Source organism: Poeciliopsis prolifica, unplaced genomic scaffold (genome assembly GCF_027474105.1).
Source record: "Poeciliopsis prolifica strain line A6 unplaced genomic scaffold, Auburn_PproV2 SCAFFOLD042, whole genome shotgun sequence".
Classification (NCBI taxonomy): Eukaryota; Metazoa; Chordata; class Actinopteri; order Cyprinodontiformes; family Poeciliidae; genus Poeciliopsis; species Poeciliopsis prolifica.
Window position 1 is genome coordinate 1608527 of NW_026562417.1, and position 20751 is coordinate 1629277.

General features: G+C 39.8%; 2 protein-coding genes across 4 annotated transcripts; both read left to right on the top strand.

Annotated features, from left to right (window-relative positions):
- Window positions 1–727: 727 nt before the first annotated feature.
- LOC129376007 (solute carrier organic anion transporter family member 1C1-like) lies at window positions 728–7570 on the top strand. 2 transcript variants are annotated; one of them, XM_055055395.1, is made up of 15 exons: window positions 728–851; window positions 1177–1286; window positions 2327–2468; window positions 2556–2688; window positions 3210–3331; window positions 3429–3575; window positions 3783–3881; window positions 4263–4526; window positions 4607–4771; window positions 5062–5257; window positions 5348–5513; window positions 5679–5863; window positions 6292–6356; window positions 6428–6545; window positions 6646–7570. In XM_055055395.1, exons 2-15 carry the CDS (start codon window positions 1236–1238, stop codon window positions 6857–6859), a joined length of 2067 nt encoding a protein of 688 aa, XP_054911370.1. In that variant the 5' UTR covers window positions 728–851; window positions 1177–1235; the 3' UTR covers window positions 6860–7570. The 2 variants fall into 2 exon arrangements, with proteins under 2 accessions (XP_054911370.1, XP_054911371.1); XM_055055396.1 differs by lacking the exons at window positions 728–851; window positions 2327–2468 and having other exon boundaries at window positions 1174–1286.
- A 1688-nt stretch (window positions 7571–9258) lies between these two features.
- On the top strand, window positions 9259–20751 carry LOC129376005 (solute carrier organic anion transporter family member 1C1-like). Of its 2 annotated transcripts, XM_055055392.1 has the most exons (16): window positions 9262–10345; window positions 10531–10624; window positions 11261–11394; window positions 13426–13567; window positions 13676–13808; window positions 13921–14048; window positions 15177–15323; window positions 15399–15497; window positions 16124–16357; window positions 16444–16608; window positions 18046–18241; window positions 18350–18515; window positions 18633–18817; window positions 19606–19670; window positions 19744–19861; window positions 19954–20751. In XM_055055392.1, exons 3-16 carry the CDS (start codon window positions 11293–11295, stop codon window positions 20198–20200), a joined length of 2127 nt encoding a protein of 708 aa, XP_054911367.1. In that variant the 5' UTR covers window positions 9262–10345; window positions 10531–10624; window positions 11261–11292; the 3' UTR covers window positions 20201–20751. The 2 variants fall into 2 exon arrangements, with proteins under 2 accessions (XP_054911366.1, XP_054911367.1); XM_055055391.1 differs by having other exon boundaries at window positions 9259–10345; window positions 13426–13808.

The window sequence follows — 20751 nt, forward strand, 5'->3', positions numbered from 1 at the left end:
GCACACCCAATCAGAACCAACCAATCAGAGCCAAGGGGAGGGTCTTAGTGCTGTCATTCAATCTTGTGTAAGTGCAGCACAATATACTAATGGTGGAAAAACAGCCCACAGTTCCAGGAAAACTGTTTATCTGCTGCCATCGTCGGCTATACTGACTTGCTTAAACATTCATGACAAGCAAGGCTAGGCCAGTGCTAAGACCCTGCTTCAGGCTTTTATTGGTTGTTTCCAGTCAGCGCTGATTATTTGTCACAACATGGTAACAGTTTTAACAAATATGTAACAAAAACATATGAATACATTTTTATAATAGTTACACACTGCAGCTATACTACAGTGTGGCGGTAAAGTAAATACCTTTTGTTTTTCAGGTAACAAACATTTGCCATTATTTCAATCCTGTTTACCTCAAAGCCATTCTTAAGCTCGCATCGCTACTGTCCGGCCTTCCTCTCCAAAACCCACAAACACACAATAAAACCCTGGCCAACCCTGCTGCTCTCTGTTTGTTGTGCATTCAAAGGGATGGCTACTTGGGAGGCCTGTGATGTCTCACCAAGAAGGACGTGCACAACTGGGACTGTCCGCTTGTCTTTGTCCTCGGAGAACCTCTGAACCCTTCGCCTGCTGCTCGGATTGGACGAGCCGCTCAGTCGTCCGGTTCTGTTTGAGTCCGGGACTCATGTCACAATTACATGAGGGCTGGATGGCTTTTTGTTGACATAATCAACAAGACCAACATGAGTGACCGAGTTACTCATTACATGTGATTTTATAATTTGGAGATAAGACTTGGGCTTCAAGCACTGATTCCTGCCAGTCAGGACAATCCTGGGATCCCACCACTTCAGGTAAATAATCCAACAGTTTTGTCTCTTTTCAGCTTTTTTTCCCCCCTTCTGTCTCTTTGTTAAGATGTGTAGAACAAGTTGCAATGATAATCAAAAACATAAAAGTTTGAAAAGACAAATTGTTAAGATAATGTCAGTGGCTTTGGGAGAAAGACAAGTTAAATCTATTAAGGTGTTTTTGTCCTACAAAAAAAAAAACAGTTTCAACATTTACTTTAATGCCTACAGAGTGAGGAAATAAGACAGTTTTATGTCTGTTAAACAAAAATAATCAAATTAGTAAAAGCTTGCTTGCAGCTGACATTTTGTACTTCTAACGTTGCAGGAATATTGGGATTGTTTTGTTCCTCCTTTTCTCTATCCAGTTGAACAAGATACAGCATCATGAGCGTGGAATCCAAAAAAACACGTGAGGCCTGTTGTTCTAAGCTCAAGGTCAGTGAAGTCCTACCTTTTGCCTGTATTACCACATGTTGGGCTTTAAAGTAGCAAAAAGGTCAACCCTTCGCTAAAACCAAGGCCTTCGAAAGAATGCTTTACCTGAAATTTAATAATGCATCACATCTATTCGGTGGTTATTAATAAAATGCATATGAATGATTATTTCTGTAAGAAACAAGGGGCTGATTTTTACTGTACTCTCCCGGTGATTTTCATTTGTACCAAACAAGAGTAATTAGTAGCAGTATTTACCAAAATGTTATCAGAATTTATCGAGTACATGACATGCATGTACACAATATATTGCATCGTTAGTAGTGATACAAAATAATGTTGGACATTATTTTCCAAAGGAAAAGGATTTGAGTTCCTTTTGGAAAACCTATTTGTTTTGGTTGCCCAACTTTTACTGGATAAGCATCTCAAATTATTTTTTATTTAAATCTTCATAAATTATTCTTGGTGCCAGGACTAAAGCAAACTGGTGCCATGGTCTGAGCTAATAAAGAAAATACCCAACGAGATAGTTTTGTAAACAAATCATCTCCTCCTGTTACATCATCAAATGGCTATCGGATAAATCTGCACATTCGGTTTGGGGTTAAGTCAAGGCAATCGGGAATGTTTCTGTATATTAGACTGGTCTAGTACAAACACTGCTGGTGTTCTTGGTATTTTCAAGTGAAATACACTCACCCCTTCAGTCACATAAAGAAAAACTCTTTGTACACCAACAGTATGTTTTATTGGTACTGAAAAGAGTTGCTTGGGTTCTTTGAAGATGTGTCAGACCTATTGAGATTTGTCCTCGTACGTTCAATCACTCGATCAAAGTTTATTTGTATGGCACATTTCAGCCAAAGTGACGTTACACATCAAAATGTTTATCTATAATGTTTTGAAAGTAACTCTAAAAATTTTGATTTTTAGTCTGCAGTTTTTTAGACATATGAAGTTATTGTTGCGCATTGTCTGAGATTGTCCGGTGTGTTTAAAGGCAACTTAGCTTAAAAACTTTTTATATTATTTTGCAGCTATTCCTTGTCTCTTTGGCATTTGTGTACTTTGCCAAAGCTTTTGGCGGGTCCTACATGAAGAGCTCCGTCACCCAGATTGAGAGACGCTTCGACATCCCCAGCTCTCTGATTGGGGTCATAGATGGCAGCTTTGAAATGGGTTCGTGAAGTTAAGATGTTCCGGATTCGGAAATACTTGGAGCAACTCCTTTAATTAATGGCTTTCAGCATTTATTTTCCTTCATAGGAAACTTGCTGGTCATCGCCTTTGTGAGCTACTTCGGTGCAAAGCTCCATCGTCCCAGGCTGATTGGTATCGGCTGCTTGGTCATGGCCGCCGGATCGTTCATTGTTGCGTTGCCGCATTTCCTGCAGGGCCCGTTAGTATGAAACCTATTCAATTTTTTCAACAAAAACAAAATCTGTATATTTCACAAATAGCTTGTCAAGGAACTGTATTATATTTTAACCAGTAATAAAGCACTGGTGACATAAGTTGCATACAGACACGTTGCACCATCACGTCACATGCACACAAAAAACATTGCTTGCTGACTATTAATGGTTTTAGCTGACAAGTAACATTAATATGACATGCTAAATATTAAATATATATGAAAGGGAAAGTGATGCAGTGCTTTGCTGCTAATAGTCAACGCTACACAATAAGGTAACAAGCTCAGTAATATATTTTAATTAAAAAAATTAAAAAAAAAACAAGGCAGAGGAAAATAGGTCAGTTACGCCAGCTTGACTTTGACAACCTTAACATTTAGACCCCAACTCTCTAACAACTCGTCAGTAGAGCAGGTGTTTAAATTATATATTACAACAAAACAGAAAGGGAGTATTCATATATTTTCAAATATTGTACAGATTACATTATTCTTATTTTTTCTAGGTATAAATATGAGACCAGTATGTCACACAACACTCAGGTCAACAGCACTGAAAGCATCCTGCCATGTTTGTCCAACCACAGCCTGGATGAGAAGGGTGAAATCTCAGATGAAAAAAGGGAAGGTAGCTGCTATTTTGTTTCGAAATTCACCTCCATGCACTTTAGCGTTGATCTTAAATCTGCCAGAAAGTGTTTAATTGCTGGTCGTCTTCTTCCCAGCTTGTGAAAAGGGAGTTGGCTCTTCCATGTGGATCTACGTTTTCCTGGGAAACATGCTGCGTGGAATTGGAGAGACTCCCATCATGCCTTTGGGAATATCCTATCTGGATGACTTTTCCAAACACGAGAACACTCCTTTCTATTTGGGTTTGTTGTTATTAGTTACAGCATGCTTTGGCTCAGCACTGTGCATAGGATCGGGATATGTTTTAGTTTTCCCTTATATCATACATCTTCATAGCCAACTCTCAGCTTCTTACTAGCCCACCTTTATTTTTGATCAATTTATTTAAGAATTTCTATACTGGACTGATATTTCACTTCTATTTCTCTCCCCTTTTACTTCTTTGCTAGCCTGCATTCATACAACGGGTATATTAGGTCCTATGTTTGGGTTCATGCTGGGGTCCTTCCTTGCCAAGACCTACGTGGACATTGGATTTGTCGATTTAGGTATGGGACATCTCATTCTGAGAATAAAGGAGAAACTGGCTTGCCATCAGCCAAAACATTCCTTTGAGTAATTCTATAGGATATAGGATCCACATATATCCTGTAATCCAAACTATAGCTGCATGTTTACTGGTATATCATCATTCAGTACCTAAATGTTTCAATGGAGAACAACTAATTCATATCCTGTTAATACGATTTTTTTAAAATGGCAACCACTTTGGATATCAAGACTAGATTTTTGTAGGTTCCTTTACATGCATGGGATTGCTCCAGTTATTCAGATTTTCTCTGGGAATTCAGAAATTCATCAGACAAAAAGCAGTACAACATGAAAACAAATGTCCTAACCCAACAATCATCGTTCTTCCTTTAACCCAGATAGCATCACCATCACCTACAAGGACTCTCGCTGGGTGGGAGCCTGGTGGCTGGGATTCATCTTTACTGGTGCAGTGATTCTGCTGGCGAGCATCCCCTTCTTTTTCCTGCCCAAGTCTTTGCCGAAACAAGGGGAAGAGGCAGAAGATGGCAACAAAATTACAGAGCTATCTTCTGGGCCAGAACAGGAGAGTTTTCTACCAGATGAAACCGAAGATGCTGTTGACAAAGAGAAGCCCATCACATTTAAGGAAATGGCTAAAGGTAGCTCCGTGTTTTGGTTGTGTGCCCAAAAAACACTCAGAGCTGAGAGTAATCTTATTTAATGCTTTGTTCTTTGTCAGATTTTGTTCCTTCACTGAAGAGACTCTTTAGGAACAGCATCTACACGATGATGATTCTCACCCACCTGGTTGCAGTCAACGGTTTCATTGGCATGATCACTTTTAAACCTAAATTCATGGAGCAGATCTACGGTCAGGCAGCATCTAAAGCCATTTTTCTCATAGGTACACCGCTCACCCCACCCCCACTCACTCTTAACTTTCCTGCAATTGGAACAATGATGTTGTGAAAGGGAAGTGTGATTGTGTGTGATAACATCGACTCAAGAATGTGAGCACTTAATGACCCACTGTGAGATCTCCCTTTGTGCAAGTGTTTAGAAAATCTAGATGCTTTATTTAGCATTTGATGACTGGGTGGTTATCCAACATTGTCAAACCTTTGTTTTCCATCTTGAAAGTGTAAGAAATAATCCTTTCTGTCCTATAAACCATCTCTACATTTCACCACTAAGGCATCATGAACCTGCCCGCAGTCGCTCTGGGCATGATCACCGGTGGTTTTGTGCTGAAACGTTTCAACCTGGGTGTTGTTGGAGCGGCCAGAGTGGCCATCACTGCATCTCTTGGATCCTTTTCTTTGCTTGCCCTGCAGGGCTTCTTCCACTGTGACAATGCAGAGGTGGCTGGTTTGACTGTTGCCTATCAAGGGTGAGTTTTTTTTTTTTTTTTTGATAAAATCTTTTGACTTTATTGAATGAATAATATTCTGACAAACAGCACATGTCTGCTTTGGTCCAGTTATCAACAAGTATCCTACAATTATTCCACACTTTTGTCGCCGTGCAACATGGGCTGTTCCTGCTCCATGAAGCACTGGGATCCAGTATGCGCCTATAACGGCATGACGTACGCCTCTCCCTGCCTGGCTGGCTGCCAGACCTCCACTGGGACAGGAAAAGCAATGGTGAGCTTTTTTTCCACCAACACAAAATCCATCCACATAGACAACACAGAGTTACAGATTTCACTCTGAAGAGTGAAAGGAGCAGATTTCCAAAATCTGTATCAGCTGTATTCAGCCGAAGGTACAAGTCGCTCTACATTAGATCCTTGTGTTTTTGTTCTTCAGGAGTTTCATAACTGTACCTGTGTTGGGGACTTCATGACTCCTGCTGCGAACATGTCTGCTGTGCTGGGCCAGTGTCCGAGGAAGAGCGATTGTGATTATAAATTTAAAATCTACATGGCTTTGACGGTGGTGGGAGCATTCATTTCTGCTTGTGGGGCCACACCGGGATATATTGTGTTACTCAGGTAAGTTTCAATCAATTCCACAAGGGCCAGAGTTATTCAAGTTTTAGATGCATCCCTTGACCTACACACTTGAATTAACCAGTGAAACTGCTTTGCTGGTATGCAATATTAGCTTATCTAATGAGCCAATATTAGAGCCAGGTGTGCTGAAGCAGAAAGATATCTGAAAGTTACTGAACACAGGCAACTTAGGCAGTTGGGCATGATACCAATGCCATATCAGTGCATTAAGCATTGAACTGATAATATTAGTGACAGCAATAAAACTTAAGTCAAGGCAATTATAAAATAAATGTAAATAGGTTTGTCTAACTTTGGCTATGTTCACTTCTTTCATCCTTACATGCCCACAAGAAACAAACCTCCCTTTCTTAAATTTCACGCTTTTAAACTCTGACATAATGTTCTATTGCGCTTCACTGAATTAGATCCATCCAGCCAGATCTGAAGTCTTTGGCCTTGGGGATGCAGACCCTGATTGTGAGAACTCTGGGTGAGTGCTGGACCTGCAACAAGCACCAATTCTTAGTAACGACCTTGACGACGTTTGATGTGACTTCCCAGGTGGGATCCCTCCCCCGATATATTTTGGAGCACTGATCGATCGAACTTGTTTGAAATGGGGAACGAAGCAATGTGGAGGACGCGGAGCATGTAGACTTTATCATTCCAACGCGTTCAGGTGAGAACAGATCCTGGCCTTGCAAGCCACGTCACAAATCACGGCAAATAAAATCCGGCACATGTGTAATTGATGTTTCTGTAACATGCTTTACTTTCAGAATGACTTTCTTAGGCTTGGTAACTGGACTGTACTTCCTGACCAATGTGTTGTGGGGAATTCTCTATGTTAAAATCGTCAAGAGACAGAAGAAGCTAGCTCTGAGGAACCAGGCCAAAGACAAGGGATTGGAGGGTAACACACAGAACAATGGACCCGCAAACATCAGCATTTCTACGAACAAAGAAGAGGAAAACAAGGAGAGTTCGATTTAACATATTACAAGAAGGCTGCATCAAATGTGGTAAGGTAGATGGATCCCAAACTGGATCAAATGTGGTAAGGTACAGTTTTTTTTAGATATAGAAGTCACAATTAGAGCAACGATCTTACATTGAAAAATATGTGAGCTTTTCCAAACAGTCAAAGTAGCTTGATTTGAAACTCAACTCACTTTTCATTGAGTTCAGTTTTTTTTGTTTGTTTTTAAATACTGGAGGCTATCAGTCTTGCTTCTGGTGTTTAAACTCACTTTTACAAACTTATACCACTGATAAGCAGTTAATCATTGTTTTATTTTAGAGTGAAAGAAAATCCTGAAATGTGTCCCAACAATGCATTGTGTGTCAACGTAATTGTTATGTAATACATTACGGTTTTGTTTTTGTTAAATAATTTTATTTTAATTTGCAACAAGCTGCAGTGACAATGTCTTCTGAAATATTAGTGTCGTAAAGCAAGCCACTGCTTGAATTGTGAAGCCATTGGACTCAGAACTAAACTTGTTTTTGTAATTTACTTTCTTATTCTTTGCAGCTGTAACATCCAGTCATAAAGCACTGACTTAATTATCGCTGTTAATAATTTGGATTTACAAAGAAAGTTAGATGCTTTTTTATTTTAATATGCCATATATGTTGCTTAAGTTTCTGTTCTTCCACTCTCTTTGTACAGTTGAATATACATTAAAGGCAATAAGTTCATTAGTTGGTCTTAATTTATTATAGTTAAGATATTGACTTCTAAGACTATTTTTACTATATAAATGAGCAATTTTTTAAACATCTCCTGTCTTGTGAAAAATACAAAAGTTCACACTCACTGAATCAAAATTCTTGGTTGAATGAAAATAATTTTACATCTAAATCTGTCAGGGCTACCCGAACAATTTAAAAGCAGCTTATGAGAAATTTTTCAATGGACTGAGTTTTAGAGGGCAGTTTTGCATCAGGCTTTAACAATTAGGTTGGTCTGCTTCAAGCTGATGTCTAAAAAAAGAAAAGAAAGTAAACAGTGTTGCAACCCAACCGGCCTCTGGGTCCTGGAATCTCCTCTCACCTTTCACACATCTGTTTTCCAGGCTTTTTGCCCTGATTTCCCAGTTTTTACCAAAAGGGCAAAGGCCATTTCCAGGTAATGCATAATTTTCTGAGTACAGTTGTCAACTGCAGCTCCATTCCTCTTTTCTGTTCTTGCTCTACCCGCGGTAATCAACCTTGACCTTCTCTATGTTTAGTTTGTCCTTTCCAAATAGCCCTCCTCTTGCTTTCATTGGACCAGAAGCAGAGTTTGAACTTGAGCATGTTTCTCCCGGTGACACTTGGAAACTGAGATTTCAGGATGAACAACGATTGGATGTTCTATCCTGAAACACATCAAAAAAGTACAGGAATGTTGAGGCTGAATGCATTTATTTTCACCTAAATTAAAATGCTACCAGCAGGTGGTGCTCTACACATGCAGAAAAATCTTCTACTGTGGTTTTAAGTAAGTCTGTCCAAACTGAAAACAGTAACTAATTAATCCCACTGGAAACGTCTCACAGTTTGTCACGTTTCTTTATTATTCTTTGTGAGTGACTGACACAAAATAGCATATAATTATGGAAGGAAAACAATGCCACACATTTTAACAAATAAACATTTGATAATTGTCGCTTGTCTCATTCACTCTGATACTCCTAAATAAAATCTAGTGCAGATGCTTGTTAGAGAGATGTGTAAGGGCAAAATCCTAAGGAGGGTTTAACCCGTTTGCCTTATAAAAACAAATATTTTTAAAGTGTCCATTAAAGAAATAGCAAAGAAGAAAATAGTTTGTAGCAATAAAAGCAGAATTTAGGTCAACCACCTGTGCTTGGGGCTAATTTTGTACCATCACAAAATGGGTTCAAGACACTTTGACTCAGCTGTGGTTGTAATAGCAGGTCACTAGATGGTGCCAGGAATGTAGCATGTCTTAGCTTCCACCTCGCTAGCTTCTACCTCATACCTGCTACCTCAGTCTCCCAAGAAGAAAGTGCTCAAATAAATATATATCTTATTAGAAGTTGTGTTAAACAGAACAGGTTGAGTAACACAAAACAACACCGTGACGTCCGCCATTGTTCCTGTTGTTATCTGCACGTCCGCTTTAGCAGAGTACTTCTCCTCTGGGGGGTTTTAGAGAAGTTTTACTCTGATACTTCAGAAAGTCACTGGCATCGTGCAAACGACCGGCTGAAAATATGTTGCAGTTCATTTGAAGAGCAGCTCGGTGTAAACGGGTACAATGTTTAATATTGGAATTGCAAGAATAAAGCTATTTCTGAGAGAAACTTTGTATGCTGTTTTTCACACCAGGACAGCAAAGATGCAGAAGGTACTGTGGTCAGATAAGACCACAAACCAACAATTTTACCCAGATACAATAGCATAATAATATAAAATTGACATGGTACTTCTTTCTGAACACACCACCCTTGCAGTGAAACATGGTGGCGCCAGCATAATGCTATGGGGTATTTCTGGTAAAAAGTGACAAACGTTGAGGTGAGAAATACCTTCAGCTCGCTTGGTAGAGATTTGCTCGTAAACACCTAAACCTGTATTTGAAGCTAAAGCTGGTTCTGCTGAGCATTCATTAAGGGAGGATAAACTCAGTCCAGTACGTTGAAGTTTGTGTTTTGAAGCAGACAAAATGTTCAAGGGATATTAATACTCTTGCAAGGCCACATGAAAGCACATCTTATCTTCAGATGATAAGTCTGCAACAGGCAAAAACATTTCGACTCTAATTTAGAATGTATTCCAGAGTGAGTCAGTACAGTGTTGGATACACTTTCTGGTCAGGTCAGAGATGGCAAGCTTACGGCACAAAGTGAAACTACTTCGTGTACAGTTTGTGCGCAGGAATTCCAGGCTTATGCTCAGTAATCCTCGGCGTCCATGAGAACAAAGCTGTGTGTGACCATACAAGTCGTACCGGACTCACACAGCATTCCAGACACATTCATTTACAGAGGTGCACTGTTCCACCTTCGGGGTCTCCGTCAACTCAGTGTCGGCCCCCGAGTTTGGCATGTTTTCGCTCCTTTCTTTATCTGGCCAGGCATCGTAGAAAAGAAACAAAAGTACTTCCAATTCTTTGTGATAGCAGCGAGGACATTTTTTACCTCATTAAAAATCCAGAGAATTGTCCAAAACCTCTAATCTATGACCACCCCCCTCCGCCACCCTCTCACGCCTGAGCACCACATCCTTCTCTGCCCTCTTTGCTGTCCTCCTCCTGGACTGGTTGGCATGTGTATGGAATAAAAATGTGTCGGAGCTTTTGTTTTGCTGGACCCAAGTAACAGCGCTAGTCTGAGCCAAGAGAATAGGAGCTAGAGGGGAGAGCAGAGCTGTCTCCATTCAGTCGAAGAAGAGATTCATGGGTGCTTAACGAGGAAGAAGAAAACGCAGAAGAAGGAAGGAGAGCCTCCAGTGCTAAAGATGCTCCAGGTATTATTTTATTTGTTTTCTATATATATATGACAAAGAAAACCAAGACTTGTGGTCACAGATGAATAATTTATGAAAGGCATGTTGCCCTTTGGGGGCTCCTAATGGGGTCATGAAGTGACTAAAGATATAGATTTTCTGTCAGATCCATCATTACAGTCAGTCTACCTGACAAATGATTGCAGGGTTGTCAGCAGCTCTTTCTTCCTGAAGTGGACTGAGTCGAGCATCAGCTGACGCAAACTCACCTGAGACGACCGAGAAGGGAAGTCGACACAGGTACCGACTGCAGATGAATGTCTCATCAATGGGCTTTTATTTTTGTTTGTTTTAATCATTTAATCAAGCTGTCTGTTCTTCCAGAGTAAAACGACAAACTCAACTGCAGTAATATTTTGTGAAGCAGAACTGTCACAAGTTTTTACTTGCTATTGATTTTCCTATAAGTCACACAAAGGCAACATTTTGAACAGCTCAAGACAGATGCAGTTCTGGAAATGCTCTCACTCAGTTCCCTTGAATTTAAGTTTGCTTCATTTGTTAGTGGTCGTAATGTTTTGCATGGCCGCTGTACATACACCCGCCTTGCAACTCAAGTGTCTCCGGTTGCGGAGAAACCAAGTCCAAAATGCTTAAATCCAAATATAAAATACTGATTGTGAACAAGTGATGGCTGCTGTTTCCTCTAAAGGTGAAAACAGTGTCTATGTCTCATAGGTCTGCACTGGTTATTAATTTATGCAACAGAGACACATAACCATATTGTTCCAGACTTTATAAATTTATACTTTTTTTTGTTATCTTTCTGTTTCCTTGAACTAATCATTGTGGGAATTTTTTTTTTTTTTTTTTTTGTGGGACTGAAGTTATTCAAAGAAATTTAATAAGTGAACTTTCAAATCCTCTCCCCAACAGAGCACAGGGAACGAAGGCAGACACGACGTCATATGATGGAAGAGTCTTCGCAGGACGTCAGCCAGATGACCAGCCAGCAGATCCTCTGTGACCCCACTGAACGAAAAAGCAGAAAGCGCCTCTCCACTCTCAAAGTACTCAAGCTATTTGTAACCTGCACTTCTCAGATTTTTATCTTTTCTTTTTTTCTTCTAATTTTGGTATTCTTTCAGCACATTCTTTTGATGCTCTCAAGTGTAATTGCCTTTCGATAAAAAAAAAAGAAGAAGAAGTTAAAAGCCTAAAAAGCAGAATAATGGTGCAACTATTAGCATCTTGAAGGCTCTGGGTTCAGTGTTTGGCTCAGGATGAGTACTACCTTTTGCTCTCTTGTTGCCTTTTGGGGTTTTTTCTGAAGACAAGCAAGTTTAGAGTTATTGGGTGAGTCTAAGTTGCACATAAATCAGAATCAGCATTACTCACCAGGTTTGCGCACACAAAATAAGGAATTTCTTTGTGGTTCCACTTTGCTCATGATAAAGACATTTAAAATATAAATGTCTGGAAAGGGCAAATGCAAAATTATTCCCCCTCCCTCATTAGACGGAAATAAGAAAAATAAGAGAGTGTCTCTGTTGCGGCTGGTTTTGGCAATGAGCGTTGTGTTAAATGTGTCCAGGATGTGTGGGGTCTGCAGAAATGTTGGCTGCCCCTCTGCTGACTCTGGAACTGTACAAATCCTGGATGGACTTGAATGTAGGAATTATTTAAAACCAGGAGTTACAAGAGAAACCTAATACGACTGTTTCTATCTAAAATAGAAAAAGTGTTTTAATCTTTTCAAGTTAACCGGCGCAGGTTAGGGCTGAAAGACGCTAAAAGTTGCACAGCGTTCCATTAAAGTGGACATAACACGCTATTAAATCTTCCCCTTTCACAGGCAAATCATTCACTTATGTTATGGCCTACGTAACATAGAACTGAAATGTTTCCATCTGAATTTCTTGTTATTGTAACAGAAGTTGCAAAAACAAAAATCAGATAATTCCATTTAAAACATGCAGTAAAGTTAAATCTGCAACGATGCAGCTAAAAGCTAGCACACAGCGCTAACAGAAGCTGAATGCTACTATCAGACCAGTGGCCTGGACGTCATTAACAACACAAAAATTTTGTCTAAAATAAACTTTGCTCTTGTTTTAGTGTTGTTTGGAGCTTACAGCGCTGCTCTGTTCCTCGTTTCCATGGAGAGAAGGAAATGACCCCTTAATCGGACAAAGTCTTTTGGAAAATCCTTCTTGATACTGGCGGAGGTCCTTAAGGGCTCCACACAAACAGACTTTCCCCACTGATGTTTTTACATTTCTGAGAAAAAATCATTTTAATTCGACAATTCAAAGAGGCTCTGACGTCAGAGGACAATGCAAGGAATCTTGTGCAGTGATACATGCCAGAAGAAAACATTTTGACTTGTCTACTTGCAAGCTCGCCACAACTGAACTTGGACTACAAAATTGCTGCGAGAAAAAAAAGAGATGTGGAGGAATTTTACCAAACTGATCAGCTGGAAGTCATGACTTTGTTTAGCACTTGCAGAGACGTCATAGATGAGAAAAACGTCGTTGGCAACAGAGGAAAATGAACAAACCGAAAAATGTAACTCAAAAAGCATATAAATATATCGACACAACAACAGGACAGAATAGATGTAGCAATATTTGATATCGTTTTGTATTTACTTTGACTACTTAAAATACTCAAAATACACAAAGAATGACTACAAAGGCTAAAAAAAGTGAATTTTGCACGATATGTTCCTGTTAATGTTGCTAACATGAAGCAAAATGTTTAGTCCAAAGAGAACATGGTCGGCTTTTCTCAATCACATCAGTCTAAAAAAAATTCCAGAAAATAGTAACAATTGTTTCTTTTTTAGCTACTTTGTGTTGGTTTGGTTACAAATAAAAAGTGATTTAAAATGCGCTCGTTTGCGAAAAAACTTGCATTCCAAGGTAATAATACCTTAAAGTCTTCTGCAGAATGAAAGACAGTTGGAAAAAGTTGGAAAAGAAATGGCCTGGTTCAGATTAAATCTGGCTAAATTCTCTGATTTCCTGGTAGTAGATGCTAGAAGACAAAAGCAGGGCTGCAGATCTCACCGCGTCTTCCTGTTTTGTGTTCCCCAGATGTTCATCATAGCACTCTCCTTCGCCTACTTCTCCAAGGCGTTGGCAGGCACCTACATGAAGAGCGCCATCACTCAGATAGAGAGACGCTTCGACCTTTCCAGCACGCACGTCGGCCTCATCGATGGCAGCTTTGAGATGGGTACCGCTTTACCCACGCAGCCCAGCAGTCTTATCTGTTCGTCTTCAGAACACGCCATTGTTGACACTGCTGTCATTTTCCATTCCTCTTCGTCTTTCTCTGACATAGGTAACTTGCTGTTTCTCGCCGTGGTCAGCCATTTTGGGGCTCAGCTCCATCGGCCGAGACTCATTGCTGCTGGGTGTTTACTCATGGCCGTCGGCGCCCTTCTCACAGGCCTGACGCATTTCTTCATGGGATTGTAAGCGCCAACGGAAGCCTTTACACTCCGAAAAAAACAACAACAAAAAATCTCAAAGACCGATTAGGATTATTTTTAATATTTGATATCGTTTTGTGGCTTAATTTCACAGCTATAAGTATGACACAGTTATTCAGGTTCTCCAGAACAGTAATGTGAGCATTCCAGCTTGTGTGGATCCTCTGAAGACTGTCGACATGCCAGAAATTCAGATTGAGCCTCCTGTGGAAGACAACAAAGGTATCGGCAGTTTATCCTGTGATCTAATGGTCAAAACAATTTTCTGACCCCTGACACACGTAGAGGTCACCTTTAACTTCATACATGTAATGACAGCAGTGTTTTCTTATTGTGTGCAAGCAAAGGGTTATAGAATAAAAAATAAAATGCTGTACAGTAAGAGCAAAATTGCAACCTAAGTAATGTAAAAAAAAAAAACCCAAATAAATAGTCCAGTCCTGAAGAAAGAGGCTGTTAGTGACAAATACAGTGGTTTCAATGTAAACGTGAATAAATAAATAAACCAGTCATTTTATTTCATTATCTTATGTTCTGAAAATAACTTTTGCTCTATTGCAGGAAGAAGGCACAAAACCAAAACTTGAAATAAAATAACACTTTGCAAAAGAAGCATAGTTTTTTTTTTTGGCTCCCAAAAATAAGCTACATTTCAGTAAAAACAAATTTCACAGAACACACTTATAAAGAAACATTTAAGAACAGAACAAAACAGAAAAGACTACACTGTATTTAGAAAAGTGAAGAAGACAAAATCCCGCAATTGAATCTTTATGCAATGTTTTCTCAAATCTGTCAGGCTAGCTAGCTTTTTTTCCTTCCTTCTTTCTTTCTGTCTATCTAGATATCTTGCTGTCATTTTTTATCTAGCTGTTTAGCAAGTTAGTAGGTTAGCTAACTCAAAACTATACAGATTTTATTGGTATCCTCACGGCAGTCATCATGGAAGAATAGTATAATAATTTATATAGCAATTTCCATCCTGTGTTTTGTGCCGTATTTATTTTCATTTAGATTTACCAATTTTGATCATTTTTTCTTCAAAATTGCAAAGACTTTTGCAATTTTCCATTCAAATGCTCAGAAGCGCAGCTGGTCCTCTCTGTATGTCACTCATAAAATGGCTAAAAAACATTTAATATATAAACTATTCTATGATGGCAGCACGGCTATGGATGGCATGTTAAAGTCTAGTCTGTTTGCCCTTCAATGTTGTCCACATGTGCAAAATTTCCATATGTAAACAATAACATGTAGGGGTCTCATGACAGTGCTTCACCAGCCATGCATCTCACCGCACGTCACCGCCTCACTGTATTCCTGTATGCTGTTCCTGGTTGTGTCTATCAGGCTGTGAGAGAGAGTCCAGCTCCCACATGTGGATATATGTGTTCCTTGGGAACGTTTTGCGCGGGATCGGAGAAACTCCCGTCACGCCCCTGGGCATCTCGTACATCGACGACTTCGCGAAAGCGGAAAACTCTCCTTTCTACATCGGTAAATGATAAAACGAGTTGCGAAGTTGAACTTTGTGGTTTTAAAGGCAGACTTCTTTTCTTTGTATTTTGGCAGCTTGTCTCCAGACTATTACTCTCCTGGGCCCCATGTTTGGATTTCTCCTGGGTTCCTATTGTGCGAAACTTTACGTTGACATTGGATATGTTGATATAGGTAAGTATTTCACACTAAAATTAGTCTTTTAAACCTTTTTGGCAGCAATCTTTGTGACAAAGCACACACAGGGGACTGACTGTGTTCTGAGCCTGCTGTTTGTAGGGAAAAAGGTTTGACACACAGGTAGCAGATTTCTCAGTGAAGGTTAGTGAGAACTTTTGTGAGTGCCCTTGGGGAGATTCTTGACTCGGTTCCCCCAATCAATTATTTATTTCCCACAATACGATGAAGTTCAGTGGCAAGTTCAGCACTCATTCCCGTCTCTGAAAGTCAAAACAAAATCTGCTCCTTCATGTGGTTACGAGGGTTCCTCTGCAGTCTGGAAAAGCATAAAAATTATGGGATTTATTTTCTGTATTTTTTCCATGCCGTATAACCAGGACGAAATAGAAAAACAGCACCAAAAAAAATTGTTTTGCAGACTTTTAGTCCTGTTTTATCATCTAAAATGTGCTATTTTTCCATTCTGTCCTTTTCCCTTTCTTTCCTTCTCGTCCCCCTCTCTTTCTTGTAGACACATTTTATCCCCTTGCCTTTTCTTCTGTCCCATTTCTTTTTTTTTATTTATCTCTTAGCTCTTGTTGTTGCCCTCAGATGCAAAACTGTTTTCGTTCTCGGTGCAGAAAGCATCACCATAACTCCAAAAGATTCCCGCTGGGTGGGTGCCTGGTGGCTGGGCTTCCTGGTATCCTCTTCCCTGCTGCTGGTCTCCAGTATCCCTTTCTGGTTCCTGCCACGGTCGCTTCCCAAACAAGAAGATGAAACGGACAAATCCACTCCTCCCTCTCTGACCCTCGACGGTGCAGAGAGCGCACAGAGCAGCAACCAAACCATCAAGCTGACCGAAATCGCAAAAGGTTGCTGCAGAGATGTTATTCGCATACAAATGTAGACGCAGCTTTTTTAATAAGTTTTTGTTTATTCTCCCCATGTCCTTCCAAAGGGTTCCTTCCGTCACTGAAACGTCTCTTGAAGACCCCTGCTTACTTCCTGCTTCTTTGTGCGACCATTCTGAAGTTTAACTCATTTATAGGCCTCTTTACTTTCAAAGCCAAATACATGGAGCAGCAGTTTGGACAATCAGCATCCAGAGCGAACTTCCTCATAGGTAAGTCACTCAAAATCACCTGTAAATAAACTACAGAAAGTTGTTTGATAGTGGTTGTTAAACTGAAAAAAGATTTATTAAAGTAAAAAAATGCTTTGGTATAGTTAAATCAAACAGCATTTAGACTCTGAACCGTGAGTATCAAGTCTTGAATACAATAGCCACCCTACCGAAAAGTAGTTTTAGTAAAGCATTCGTCATGCCAAATTTAAATTCGTAAGACAAAGATGTATTTTTCGATCTGTTCTGAGAGGACGAGGAAATGAAAAGAAACGTTCTCTTAGGGCAAAGGCTAGCTCAGAAACCTAGAAAAAACAGACCTCAAGGTGTGCATGGTCTGTCAGTAAATTACCACACTGATGGATAAACGCCTGTGCCAAAAAAGGTAAACCAACCAATGATCTGGTAGCACAGGTAGAAACAATAATTTTTTAGGCTCCAGTTCTGACCAGCATTCTTACTCTGATCTGGTTCATTTTCCCACAACAGTTAGTCATTGCTTCACGTTAACATGCTAACTTGAACAGATATTGAAAGGTTGTTGTGCGAACTTTTGTTCATTTGGCTCAGAAACTACAGGTAAGCTCACATAACAAGTAGGTATTTATATACTTTATGAACAAGTAACCTTTGGATGAGCAATTTTTGTATAAAAATAAAAAACAGAGTAAAACTACTCACTTTCTTCAAAGGGAAACTTAATGTTCAGAAATTATGTCCACCTGAAGGGCCTGCCTGCTGACTCCACTGAAGCTTTACGTTGTTTTGTGGTGTTGATCTAAAAAAAGAGTTGCGAATTGGCTGGACACCTGTGATCCAGCAAAAAAAGCAACAGCCTGAACAGATAGTATGTGTGAGTGTCCATGCAGCCTTAAAAAGTCCTAAATTCTTGTGTTTAAAGGCCGTAAAAAAGCTTCATTTTTAAAAATGTAAGTTGGGCTTAATAACGGGTCTTAAATTTTTGTCATGGTAGAATGTCATTTTGTCTTGCAGAAATTTATTTGTTGATGTCTTCTTTACACAATGTGACTTGAAGCTGTTGAGGATATTGCTGCTGATATACAGTTTCTGGCTTGCTGCCTTTTTTGTGTTTGTCTCTTTTCGCCACTGGCTCACTTATGTTGCTAACCCATATGAGGCTAGGTGCAAAACACTTTTCAGCTTGGAACTATGGGAGTTAAGGCTGCAGAGAGCCATGTTTGAGAAAGCTAAAGCCAGATTCACCATTTTTGTTCGCGACACTTGATTGCAACACAGCAGACTTCCCAAAACATCCTTTATATTCATAATCATGTATTTCATTCATAGTGACATTAAAAGGTCTTACAAAGTCGTACATTTGACTTGCTGAAACCTGTGCACACCCTGTGATATATATGGTCTCCCATGTGGCTATTTCCTCCAATCAACATTGTTTGTTGTGTTTTTTCCTCTTAGGAGTGCTGAACCTACCTACAGTAGCCGTGGGAATCTTTTTGGGAGGGCTCCTGATGAGGAGGTACAAGCTGAGTGTGGTGTCAGGAGCCCAGCTTTCTTTTGCCACATCTTTCATGGGGTACCTTCTCTTACTACTGCAGTTTGGCACCAAGTGTGACAACAGGCCAGTGGCTGGCCTCACTGTATCTTACAATGGGTCAGCATTACCATAAACCCCCTACTCACCCCACCGAAAATATCACCTTGTTCATACAATTTGTCCACCGTACATATCTTCTCCACCTTCTTTACTTTGTGCCTTCAGGACACAGAGTGTATCATTCAATGGGGAGATGCTCTTCTCAGACTGTAACAGAGACTGCTCTTGCTCGCCAGATGAGTGGGACCCTGTCTGTTCGGACAGCGGCATCACCTACGTCTCGCCATGCATGGCGGGCTGCCTCAACTCGAGCGGAAACGGCAAAAACACGGTAGGGAAGCGAATTTCGCTGAAAGTGCCATTGAAACGCTTCAACTTATCAGCAGAACTGTCGATAACTTCTGCTTGAGTATCAGCAAAACCAACGTTCTGATGACCTCTCTTGCAGGTTTTTCACAACTGCAGCTGTGTCTCCGCCTCTTATCCGCCAGGCAGCTCCATGTCCGTGAGGCTGGGTCAGTGCCCTCACGTGAAGGACTGTAGCCGCAGCTTCACGTCCTACATGGCTGTTTCTGTCCTCAGCTCCTTCATCAACTCTCTGGGAGCCACACCCGGCTACATGGTCATTATACGGTCTGTGCAAAATTATTCTCTTAGACATAAATAGAAAATAACAATGGATATTTGTCTTGCGTTGTCATTATGGAGTAAGGTGCAAAAGACTTGAAACTGGGTCAGAAAGTCACCCTACTAAACGAAAAGAATCCAAGTCAAGGACTTCAAACAGTGGAGGAGACCAAAAAAAGCTATTAGCACGTTTAATGTGTGCAGTCTAGAATTTGACTCTCAAAGCACACACAAAACAATCTGCTCCAAAGTGTAATACCGTCTTTGAATGATAAATAACGAATCAGTGCTAATTAGAAACAAGATGCAGCAGTGAGGAGAGAGGAGTAAGAATGACTGTGGTATTGAATCCGGTAAAACATACATTTACAAGTTACGAATAACTAACACAAGAAATGAACAATAAACGTGATCTGACCAAAAATAACTAAGAGCAGTCTGAAGTAAGAAAGAAACAAAGATCTAAATCAAAACAAGAAAAGAGAAAACAAGGAATAACTAAGGAATAAAACAGACAGCAAGTCATCACAAATACAAGCACACAGAAAAACTAAAACAACCCCATAAAAGTTTGCATTTCAACAGGTGTGTGTATGACTTTTCAAAAACTATGGTATTTGATTATTTAGTATACAGAAACAGCGATGTGACCTAAACAGAAACTGCTTTGTCCTCCCTATATTCTGAAAATAGACAAAATTGAGTTACAGTTTCTAGTTTTATTGTTGCTAACTGTAGTTATTACTTGCTTAAGAGTTTTTCCTCATTACTTTCTTTTTGTGTTTTCAACATAGCTGCATCACACCAGACCTCAAATCTCTCGCGTTGGGTATTCAGGCTTTGGTAACCAGGACTCTTGGTAAGCATTGTTGTTTCCCTTGTATATATTATGTGAGATTCCATTTATGTAATATCTGTGATACACTTTATAGGTGGAATTCCAGCGCCTGTGTATTTTGGAGCTCTGATAGACTCTACTTGCCTGAAGTGGTCTATCAAGAAGTGTGGAGGAAGAGGGGCGTGTCGCATTTACGACTCAAATATGTACAGGTAACACGTCAGCTAGCACAAAAAAAGTGGCTCTTCCATCATCTTTAAGCTTCTAATCTAATTTTTCATTTGTTCATTGTCTCTGATGAAAGATTCATTTTCCTTGGTCTGATTACTTGCCTCAGTGGCACTTCCTATTTCTTCATGATTGCCGTCATCATCCTCCTGAAGCGACAGTTTTGGAAAGCAGACTGGGAGACAGAGCTGCAACAACCCAGAGCAGCAAAGGAAAGTGGAATTATGGTTCAGCTGCACACTCAGGAGAAGAGCAGTGCTGGGTCCACAAGTCCCAAAGTGTCTTCTGACAAAACTGGAGTTGAGAAAGCCTTGGACGAATGAGGGGAAATAGTCCGAACTGAGTGACTCTTTGCACATAATAGTCTATTTTTCATAAATGTATATGACGGGAATCAGACAGAAACTTCAGGTGAGTTGTTTTTCTTTCTCATAGACGGTCAGAAAATGTTGTCAACAAAACCTTTATAAAAGATAATTATTTCCTAAGTTGTGCAATAAAGGAGGCAATTCAAGTTAGTCTTTTCTTGCTAGGTCTGTTTACCTCCATATTGGTTATGATGTAATGCAGTTCGTTTTACTCCACAATTATACTGACCTTTTTGTACATGTACTTCTCTGTCATGTTGATAGCAAAAATGATTGTTGAATCAAACCTCTTGTTTAAAAACGCTATTTTTGGCAATAAATAAATCCTTCAGTTAGAGATTTTGTCCCATTTGTTTCTTGAGACTCCAAAACGTTGACTTTGTTGTCCTTAATCCACTTTGTAACCACTTGTTATTGATCATGTGTTTTTGTGTTTATGATGTAAAGCACTTTGGGATGCCTTGCTGCTGAAATGTGTTATACAAATAAAATTTGATTTGATTTAA

Coding starts and splice junctions, on each gene's coding strand:
- LOC129376007 (XM_055055395.1), top strand. CDS start 1,236: ATGAGCGTGGAATCCAAAAAAACACGTGAGGCCTGTTGTTCTAAGCTC. Junction 3,576..3,782: donor GAACACTCCTTTCTATTTGG/GTTTGTTGTTAT, acceptor CTTCTTTGCTAG/CCTGCATTCATACAACGGGT. Junction 4,772..5,061: donor TAAAGCCATTTTTCTCATAG/GTACACCGCTCA, acceptor TTCACCACTAAG/GCATCATGAACCTGCCCGCA.
- LOC129376005 (XM_055055391.1), top strand. CDS start 11,293: ATGATGGAAGAGTCTTCGCAGGACGTCAGCCAGATGACCAGCCAGCAG. Junction 14,049..15,176: donor TCCTGTGGAAGACAACAAAG/GTATCGGCAGTT, acceptor TGTGTCTATCAG/GCTGTGAGAGAGAGTCCAGC. Junction 15,324..15,398: donor AAACTCTCCTTTCTACATCG/GTAAATGATAAA, acceptor GTATTTTGGCAG/CTTGTCTCCAGACTATTACT.